The following is a 10,725-nucleotide window of genomic DNA, read 5'->3' as shown; positions in this document are numbered from 1 at the left end:
AGCACAGAACAGGAACCTTCAACAAAGTAACAACAAGACGTGCTTGCAGTTTTGATTTAATCCAGATTTTAAATAAAACAAAACACACAAAAAAGTTAAATATTGACATTAAGAAATAATAAGAATTATTTTACAGTTTAACAAGTTACATTCACACCCACACACTCCTGGTAAACACAACACGAAGGCCTCCTTATCAGTCTGATGTAAACAATTGACAACCAGGTTCAACATTAAATCCAAATATAATAACACTACAGTGTGTCTGGACTGTGTTTCCTGTAAGTAAACCTTTAATCCTGGTCAGTTTGGTAACGTAGGCAAAACTATGTTTCACTCAAATACAATACAAATACAGCAGCGCTTTAAATTCAAGGCACAAAAGCTTCTGTTTCTGACTTACATCAGTGAGACGTTACTGCTCGGGCTGGTTATGGTGAACGTGCTGTAGGTCTGTTATTTTGTCATTGTGCACTTGGTCTGGATCAGGATCCTGGTAGAAAAATACTGCATTGTTTCCTATTTTGTCATGTTTTAGGATCATTTTAGAGCTGGTTAAAGAGAGTTTTAATGGCTCTCTCGATCATTATTGCCTACAGGAAAAAGGTTACGAGTGCAGGCTCCCTAAGCTTCCTCCTGTTCGTCAGTTTTTGTACATCTTCATACTTCTCCCTTAATTGTTTCCTTTTCTTGAATCAATTGCAACTCTCACCACATTCTCTCACATCTCTTTTTCACCCAAGAACACCAGCTTCATCAGCCTGACGGACTCATACTCTGATGAGTATCTTCTAGCTTGGGCCGTTTGCTGAGAGCAGGCGTCGGGTTTTCTTGCTGAAAAATCGTCCTCATTTGCTCCACGCAGATTTCTGAAGCCACCTCAGTCTCCTTGGCGAGTTGCGACAGGCTGAGGAAGCCGTGAGGTAGGTCCTCCACCACTGTCAGACTCACGGGCTGGCCCATGTCTCGAAGCTTCTTGGCAAACATCACCGAGTCATCTAGCAAAGCGTCCAGAGCAGAGGCCTGTGAGGAGACAAGGAAATATCAGGAGACACGGACTGGATAAAACTTGAGGAGGTGAGAAAAACAAACTCTGCTGGGGATAAAAGATTAAAGCTTGGATGATGTTGATACTGATGTCAGTTATTGGAAGTTTTAAAAAATCTCATTACAAACTATTGGTCAATAGTTGATGTTTCTTTTAACATGAACCTCGGATATGTACAGTGGGACATTTACAGTCGAAAAATCAACCCGTCAGTGCTCTCTAGTGGTTAAAATATATAACACTGTTGTAAAAAACACATTTGCACGTTGCAGCCACTTTTTCAGCCTTTGGTTTCAAATCATGTCAGTGTTGTTTGAAAATCATCTTGACGTGTAGTTAAAGTTGGTGTTAAGCAGGTAGTATACAGTGAGTTAAATGTCAGGACAGTCAATGTTAAAACTTGCACTTGTGCATCTGCTTAAGTTTTTCATGTTTATAGTAAATTAAGCAATGCGATTAAACTGTCCTTCTCTCTTACCACTATGTGTACAGGCGGCAGGCCTCTCAGCAGGTTGTTAGGAGCCAGCAGGGGCGACACAAACGGGTTCCTGATAATGGGGGATGGAGTTGGCCGAACAAAAGCCAGGCACTGAGAGCGCATTGGCTCAAAGCCATCTGGGTAATCCACGTGATCGCCGCCGTTGGGTGTAGAGGCGTGGGTGGGTGTTTCGCGAGTGTCGGTGCTCTGATACCTCCTCTGTGCCGATGACAGAGAGCGTGTTCCACCTGAAGTCCGCATGGGGTCCAGAAAGGACTGGATCCAGTTGGAGGCTCCCTGGGTGAGATCACTGAGCAGCACAGCAGTGTCTCTGCCCAGAGAGCTCAGACTGCTGTTTCCCACCGCAGGCTGCACCGTCTCACAGTCTGCACCTGAGAGGAAGACGATGTCAAGTGATTAATGAGGCTCCTCAGGATACAATCACGGCCTATATATGAGGATTTTCAGCAGCTACTTACAACGCTGTCGATGTGTTGGTTTGATTTTTGTTGTTAGTCACAATATCAAAGGGCTATTTTTATCATTTTTTTCTTCAGTTGTAATTAAACACACTTAAACACAGCTTAAATATTTTGATTTTTTTCCCTGACAGTGTAAGAAGTCACTTAATGAGTAACCACATAACCACAATGAGTTAGTCCCTATGTGTGTGTTCAGGCGATGACTCAGGCAGTGTTATATAACACAGTTCATTTAACCCAAATTTAGAAATCAATTTATCTGGATTATTTTGAGAGCAAATTTTGAAAAAAGTAATTCTTCCATTACTGCAGGCAATGAAATGAGCCTCTCTCTCATACATGGTGACAATAATTGCACAGAGATCAGCTCAGCAGACATGTGATCTGAGATGAGCTCATTTCAGATCATAAAAATCTGTCACTGGCTCCAAAAGCATCAAACCATGATATGATAATGATATGAGACTCTCTATTCAAGGAAATCTGAGATCTCCTGTTCTGCCCTTGAATGAAATCACAGTCAGACAGATTAAATGTAGGATGATTCAGAAAGACCAGTGACCGAAAGTTTTTATAATGTCAGCCAAACCTGTAAGCCATTTAAATGGTGCCACAGTGGTGAGGACGCAGCCAAGTCAGACCATGGGTTGATATATCTAGTGTAGAAGAACTGACTGGTATTTCACAATGTTAAACAAACTTAGAAAATAATTCCTGGATCCGTTCCTTTATCTGTATCTGCACTAAAACCAAAACCAACTAACCAACAAACAAACGGACACAGGTGAGAGCAAAACCTCCTTAGCAGAGGTAATAAAATGGAAACCAACTGAAAGGATGTTGTGCAAAACTTATAAAAGTAAAACAAAAATGTTTTTAGTCTTCTTCAATAAGGTCAAATTTGTCTATATAACAAGCATGAGGAGGCACTGGTATATATACTGACACTGGGATGTCTACACGGCTATGAGTCAGCTGCTTTCCCAAACTGTTGTGTTCAAACTTTAATAACTCTTCTAAACTTTTATCTGACAAAAACCTCTCATGATAAAATAAAAACAAACAAACCCAATAACATATACTCAAACTAATTAAACAAATCTTCTTAAACTTTAGGACGAAACTCAAACTAGCAAAGTTGACTGAATAGAAAACAGAATAAATAATGAATAACACCAAACTACAATAGCTCTGCTCTTTGCATATTATCCTCTGTTCTGTTCCAGTGGCGCCGGAAAGTACTCTTGTGTTAAATGAGGCATCAAACAGCACACACCTTCAGCTCTCCTATTGTACACCCACATACCTGCATAGGCATTGAGGCACTTTGTGAGAACACCCAGAGGCAACAGCGGGTCAATGAGCGTGAGCAGGCGGGAGGGCGAGGCGTCAGTGGTGAGCAAGGTGGCGGGGTAGGCGGCCATGATGCCGTCAGGGACTCGGATGCCGCTGGATATGGCCTTCATGGACACGGTGATGCAGAGGTTTCCTCCAGCGCTGTCGCCTGCCAGACAAACCCGCTCAGCTGTGGAGCCTGAGATGCACAGACATTAACCGTTATATAAGGATCATTTTAACTACATTCATAAAGAACAAAGATGCTAAAACAGGCAGGTTTTTATCCAAGCCACTTCCATAATGTTCTGAAACAAACGGTCCACTTTAGGATTACCTGCTTTCCCTGTGTTTTATCTGTTTGCTTTGTATGCCACTGAACTTTGGACAGTTGTTGGACAAAACATGATTTGATGATGTCACTTGGACCAAAACAAAAAGACTGAAAACATATTCAACAGATAACTAAGATAAGAGATTACCATTTAACCTTTAATCTTATTATTATACCATTATTGTACCATCCCCCTTTTCTGTTCTCCACATGAACAGGCCCTGTTCCATGATCTGATTATGTGCAGATAACACTTCACATGCCAGTTTCAGTACATAATGTGCCCCTCCCAGTGGAGCTTCACACCACATGTGAAATTAGTACAAAGTGTACCTGTGCTGTCTGCACCTGCAAAGGGAACATGGAGAATTTCTCTAATATATCCATGAAGCTTATGTACAGTAAATACATATACATATTATATTTTCAACCAACAGCATTTTAACTGTTTTTCATATTTTACTCTACTATACAATCTTACTTGTGCATTCCTTTAAAGTTTTGTTCAGTTATCGTTTTATCTTATTAAAAAAATAGTCAGAAAGTCACTTCCTCTAGCAAATTGAAAGCAGATGTAAAATCAAAAACGTATACCAGAATAAGTATATAAAAGACTGTTCTGGCCTGGCTCATAGTGCTTTTTGTAATTATGTAACCAACCACAGAGTATACAACCTGCTTCCTGTTTACATCAACACACATACACCGTATTGTAGTATTATAGTGTATGTGAATGGTCATGTCATATCCATTTTCAGGTGTGTTAGCACAGCGGTTATATCTGAAACCATGCTAAAATGCTTATCTTGATGGAGATCATTTCTGTTTTAAAACCCACTTTGCATAAATACCCATGTATGTCACCTTTCCTGTTGGTTTACTGTAGTCCCGTGTTGTCTGAGTGTGATATCATAAACATACCCAGTAGATGACAGTTATTCAGAGCCCAGCAGTAGGCGTAGAAACATTCCTCCAGAGCTCTGGGAAAGGGCGCCTCGGGTGACAGAGAGTAGTCCACGGAGAGTATCGGTACGTTCAGCTCCTTTGACCAACTCCGAAGATAATTCTGACTCATAAGGAGGTGGACAGAGAACAGAAGACATTAACAGTTGCTTATTTTGACTGCATTTGATAAATAATTTGGATGTTTGCAGACTGTGAAACACTTTGTAGGACTGAGTAGCAGCATTATTCTAATTGGATTAAGAGTATAAAAAACATTAACCACATTTGCAAAAAACATCTAATACAGATGAAAATACAGCAGTCTTTCACCAGCATTTTGTTCTGTACCTCATGGGATCTGGAAGTCTGGGCTACGAAGCCCCCGCCGTGGAAGTGGATGAGCAGCCAGGGGGAGCGAGGCTGCTTCTGCACCCAGGGGAGATGGGACACGGAGATGGGGGGAGGATCGGCTCGAGAATACGACAGCAGCTCTTCACTGTCCTATATAGGTATAAACAGAGATGAACAAGAATACATCAAACTGTATCTTGTTAGGAAGTGATAAATGCTTGCTCATATGTGTCAAAGCAAAATACAAAATGTTCTTCCTAACACCTCTGTTTTAGACCTGTGGAGTCTCACCTGTCCTTCTCGCAGCTCATGGGAGATAAGGCGCATGTGGACTGGCCCGGGGCCCCAGTGGGCTATCGGAGGAGACACGGTGGCTGTTAGATGGGGGTCTGAGGCCAGTGGGAGGCTTAGAGTTTCAGGAGGCAATGTCAGTGTGTAATTCACCTGCACTGGGCAAGAGGCTATTCTGCTGAAGCCCTGCACAGAGAGAGACACGCAGGAGAAGGCTGAGCAGTGAAAACATGAAAGAGGACATCAGCTAATTTGAGTCAGTGGAAGAATATTAGACCCTGCCTACAGCGATAAGGCCGGACTCTGTGAGGTTCCAGAAGGACTTCCAGAACTGCATGTCCAGGTTCTGGGTAATGCGTTCAAACTCAGCACCCCGCAACTCTGGATCCATGACGTACTTCCCTGATGTGAGGAGGGAGAGGGCAGCCGTACCTGGAAGAAAATCGATGATTTAAATCCTGAACATAACCTTCCATCAAAACCAGAAAGAAATAAAGACAGAAACAGTGACTAACCCAAGCCAGACTGCTGTTTCCCATACGTCTCTCCATATGAAACCATGCTTATGACAACAGTCTGGAGGAAGGGACGTAGAGTTGGTGAGAACTGTAAAAAAGACAGGTTGAAATGTTTAAAAACTAACAATGAAGCCTCTTGAAAAAGTTTTAAAGAATGCTAAAAAAGTTCTGATGTTTAACTACATATTGTAACTACATGGAAGGTGCTAAATAAGCTGACAGAATGCCAACATGGTCAAATTAAACATGTCGGTATAAAATAAAAGCGACTGTCACATGAAGTTTTTGCTGGCTGACCTGAAAGCCCAGACAGCGGCCGTAGAAACAGGCTTTGTGCATGGAGCTGTACTCCTGCACAAACCTGCGGCTCAGGTCCCTGTCCTGCAGGGAGTACAGCTGGCCGCACTCGTTGTCGTTGATGAGCTGCTGGGCGAGGTGGAGAAGGGCACGCAGCTGACACAGAGCGCTGCAGTACGCCTCCATCTCAGAGGCGTTGTGCTCGGCCCTGAAGAAGGCACTGTTGTAATTAGAAATGATGTAACGGCCCTTCTGAATGATGTGCAAAAGGCAAGCCTGCAAGACCTGAAAGAACGAGAAACAAATAGGCCTGTAAACAAGTCAAGATCAGGGTAGTCTGAAATGCTAAAATCATTTTGCACTACAACCAAAACTGAGACCAATAGGGTAGGATGTGGAACAAATACCGTAATAGGCCCAGCCACCACGACATTAATCACAGAATTGATAGACTTAATTCATTGGTACAACCACATCTCAAACATCAGCCTTTAGTGGAACAACACATCTAGTTACCGGGATCAGTCATACCTTAACCAAGGTACGGTAGCCATTCCCAGGCGTTTGTGCGTCAAAGTCATAATGGTGATAGACGGCGGTGAAGCTGCTGACGACAGGCTTCAAGGCTCGGCCGTGCTCCTGAATCTGTCTTATACACGTGACCAGGCGCTCGGCAACATTTCCGTACGGCAAATCAGAAGGCCCACACATAATAGAAATGTTGTCTTCACATACTGTTTCCAAGGCTGCGAACACAACCGTGTAATCCATGTCTGAGGCTGAGGGAGAAACAGAGACAAGAGCAGTGTCAGGGATGTGTTTAAACTCCTCTATTTATTGGCCTGAGTAGCTATTGACAGAGCAGACATGTGATGTGAACTGCACATCTTAAAGTGAAGAGACCGTAACCTGTACAGATTCTAGTGACATCATCTCTTAAAAGAAAATCCATTGCTTTGGTGATTATATTCTTATCTGTTTGGTCAAGGGTTGAAGTCCCAGCACAGCCTGAGGATAGCAGTTTAAAAAGAGGCCATAAAGACAAGCTGACTGTGATGGCATCGAGAGCCGGAGGGGATTTTCATTAATAGTCCAGATAGAGCATAAGATCACGGCTCTGTACAAATAATTCCTCTTAAATGTAAGAGTAAAAACACAAAGAAAAAGATGAGATAAAATGACTGGAATGTCATCAAATTGACTGAAAATATTGAAACCTTTAACATCAATACTCTGGGTTTTCCAGATAAAGGACAAAGCCTGACAAAAAAAAAAAGGTTAAAAGCTTTTGGTTCTGATGCGAAGCTGACCTTATAACAAAGGGATAAATGGAAAATTCGCCATTGGTTTTGTGACAGCTCAACTGAAAGTGGGAGCCTGTTCTGCAAATCACAGAGGCCCCATTGTAAGTTCCTGGAATTAAGCTAACACCAGAATAAATAGTTACACAAAGTGTCTCTTTTCCAAGGACGTTTCAAATTCAGTTAATGTTAAGATGTTTTCAGCCTAGTTTAGGCTTGGATGGCATCATGACACTTTTCAATATCACTTAAGACTTTAGATAGTTCTAATGGAGGAGCCTGAGTGATATACAATTTTCAGGGTCGATACTGACGCTGATATTAGGGAGTAAAAACTTTCAATTTAAACACAGTTTTGCAGTGATCCCTCAAACATGGCTGTCAGACACTTCTGTGAGATGTACCTGGGGCAGGATATGTTACAGCATAACAATAAAAATTAATTGTCTAAATGACATCAGTGCACTGAAACAGTTAACCTCACTGGTACTTTAGTCATTTACATCATTATAACATCAAAACATTTATTACCTCAAGAATGTTTCTGTGAATTTAAATCTAAAAAAAAAAAAAAAAAGCTGCATATTGGATTGCATAAATTTGGAACTGGCAAAAACATCAGCAGATAAGAAACAAAAAATGTCAGCACAGAAATACAATGGTGACACGTTTATGGTAACTTTGAGATGGTGTCACCATTACATAGTTTGTAGAGCAGTGAGTCTATTTTTCATATCCAAAAGTGTGGCGAAGCTCATTCACTTGTCAGGTATTTCATTTTCAAAGAAAAGATAATTTGACCAATAAATCTCAGAAAAGTACTATACTAGAATATATATCAATATAAGATCACACGTACCATGAGAGAGGATTTTATATGATTGTAGCTACATCATCAAGCTACATCAAAACCCTTGTGTGAGTATTTGTGTAGGAGCTTGTGCTGCGGTGTGGCTGCAAATGTTATAAAAGTGGAAAAATCTTCAGGACATCAGGACACTCTACTGTTGATGTCACAATGTTCATACACTGGAGGCTTTATCACAGTTTTAACACATGCCTAATTGTGTTGTTCTGTTTCGGCTCAGCCAGCACAATGCGGAGCATTTTAGGTTTTAACCTAATCCCAGACTCACAATTGTACAATGTGAAAAAATCCTCAAGTCTTTTAAATACCCCCAAATTCCTGCAAGCAATACTGACGACATAACATCACAGTCCTTGCTGAGTTGCTACAGCTCTGATAACAGATAAACATCTGTCTCAGGGAACTGCAGAAGAGAGGATGATTATTTGTGGTTATTATTAAGTGCCAGGTTCTGAAACCCTGTTATGAAAGCAGAGATAAAAGTGATTCAGCAGTCAACCCTCTAATCTCTGACGGCATCTTCCCTTTTAAGCCGACTGTATATAAACTGATATATCGTTTTTAGGACCTCTTTACTTCCTTATATCTGTATTGTCTGCCAATATCAGTCGGAGAGACTTGTGAAAACTGATGGTTTTGATGACATTAAAGGTGCAATAGTTAAGACTTTTAGAGTTTTGATGCAATGATATCTACAGTTTATATTGTGTTGCGGAGATATCTACTTAAGTTAACATGCTAACCAGCTAGGTCTGGCACATCCTTAAGAGTAATACCACTCTGAGATGTCAGTCTAGATCACTAGCTGCAAGGCTAACTGGGCTAACTAGTCTACAGCATATACGGCAAGGACGTTATATAAAAACCTGGATACAGTGTCGGATGCAGAGCGCCGGTCATTCCAGTGAAAGCTGCTCAGTGGTGCATGAATCATTCGAGAAAGCTCGACTTCTGCGGGGTAAACTCTGCTGCACATATTCAATGGGCCTCATGACCAGGTAGTAGTTACACACTTCATCCACTACGAAAACTGGCTTCAAACCGTGACCCACTTCCTGGGGGCTTAGTTTCAACGGGAACCATCTTTGCACCTGGTATCTAGTTATTCTGTGTAAATCTATGGGCTTGATCTATAGTAAGCAGCAGTTAGTGGTTACCCTGGTGATGTGCTACCTCCCATTTGTTTAGATAATTAATTTGACAGGTGATGTTCTCACATATCGCACCTTTAACAATAACGCAGAGCTCCAACAGGGTTATTTTTTTATAACTCTCAATTATTAGCTGCAGTAACAGTATTTGGTCAATACAGCAGCACACAATCATTACAACATCTGAGCTACGCTTACAGATTCGGAGCAGCCAGGTGTTATTTCTGACTCATTCAGCACACGAGGTATAATTTTGTTTTCAGTTTCTGTTTTGAATAACTCAGAGCCCCTTTTGTCTCGCAGCTGAATCTCACCATTTGCCAAAATGAAAAAAAGCCTGGGCTGTCATCCAAAAAAAAAAAATAAAAGACAAAAACAGCTGATCATGACGTAAACCTGTCACAGGCTCACCTCTGTCACTGTCCCACACTGATATATCAGTTACCAGCACAGATATCGTTTTCGCTTACTGTTTAAAGCCCTCTCTCTCTCTCTCTCTCTCTCCTGGGTAGGAGCAGGCGTTGTACTTCCTACATTCCCTCACACAAACGTCACTGTAAAAAAAAAAATGCTGCCAAAACCGCTCCAGCTAGCTAACGAGCGACCGTTGGCTAACTTCACCCACAAGTTGGAGGACTTCTAACCGTCACCTCAGCCTGTTGCTTTCTGTTTTACAGCCGCTGAAAACACGACATGACATCGACTCACACTCGTCACGAACATCCCTCGTCGCGACGAAACGCTAGAAAACAAGCCAGACACGACAGATATGTGTACATAAATACATGTGTGTTTTCCTCTTACCGACCCGCATCCTCTTCCTTGATGTTCTGCCGGTGTGTATGTGTGTGTGTGTGTGTGTGTGTCCCGCAGAATGCTGGGTAACGTCATGTGAGCGGAGCAGAGCGCGAGGCTGAGAGGCAGCGATGCGCGCGCCCACTTTGGATCCAGTTAGCATGATGAATCAACAGGTAGGCTAACTTAGCTAACATACACTCACTAACAGGAAGGTGGTTTTAGGAATCAAGGTCGGATTTTCATGATAAAAGACACCTTTTATCCCTTGGTATGAGTTTTATTAACGTAGCAGTGATTATTTGATAAATACAGTAATTTACTGTATGCATGACAGTTTGTTAGGGAAAGTGATTTAATGTTAGTATATTGTAATTCATAGTGAGCTGCAAAATAAAGCTATGGAAGCATAATCATGCCCGAAAATGCTGTTTGTGAATCAAAATGAGGAGATATTAGCAGTGGTGTACACAGGGACTCTGTCGCCCCCCCCCCCCCCACACCGGTGTTGGCCCAATTGTCGAAATACGC

The 10,725-nt window shown here is 41.8% G+C and overlaps 2 protein-coding genes across 4 annotated transcripts in view; one reads left to right on the top strand and one right to left on the bottom strand.

Moving 5' to 3' along the window:
* Positions 1 to 40: 40 nt before the first annotated feature.
* Positions 41 to 10,330, bottom strand: lipea (lipase, hormone-sensitive a). 3 transcript variants are annotated; one of them, XM_037092939.1, is made up of 11 exons: positions 10,208 to 10,330; positions 6,611 to 6,858; positions 6,080 to 6,364; positions 5,780 to 5,870; positions 5,551 to 5,696; positions 5,265 to 5,450; positions 4,971 to 5,123; positions 4,599 to 4,743; positions 3,315 to 3,542; positions 1,527 to 1,918; positions 41 to 1,023 (listed from the first exon to the last, which is right to left on the bottom strand). In XM_037092939.1, exons 2-11 carry the CDS (start codon positions 6,848 to 6,850, stop codon positions 757 to 759), a joined length of 2,133 nt encoding a protein of 710 aa, XP_036948834.1. In that variant the 5' UTR covers positions 6,851 to 6,858; positions 10,208 to 10,330; the 3' UTR covers positions 41 to 756. The 3 variants fall into 3 exon arrangements, with proteins under 3 accessions (XP_036948834.1, XP_036948833.1, XP_036948835.1); XM_037092938.1 differs by having other exon boundaries at positions 10,204 to 10,328; XM_037092940.1 differs by lacking the exon at positions 10,208 to 10,330 and adding an exon at positions 10,108 to 10,196.
* The window catches only part of LOC119016734 (sodium/hydrogen exchanger 3-like), a 20,419-nt gene continuing 19,925 nt past the window's right edge, over positions 10,232 to 10,725 (top strand). Inside the window, exon 1 of the mRNA XM_037092937.1 lies at positions 10,232 to 10,370. The gene's annotated coding sequence lies outside the window, so the exon portion shown is untranslated. The remainder of the gene's footprint in view (positions 10,371 to 10,725) is intronic.

This window comes from Acanthopagrus latus, chromosome 3 (genome assembly GCF_904848185.1).
Source record: "Acanthopagrus latus isolate v.2019 chromosome 3, fAcaLat1.1, whole genome shotgun sequence".
NCBI classification, from domain to species: Eukaryota; Metazoa; Chordata; class Actinopteri; order Spariformes; family Sparidae; genus Acanthopagrus; species Acanthopagrus latus.
The sequence above is the reverse complement of the archived record's forward strand: the minus strand, read 5'-3'. Positions and strand labels throughout refer to the sequence as shown.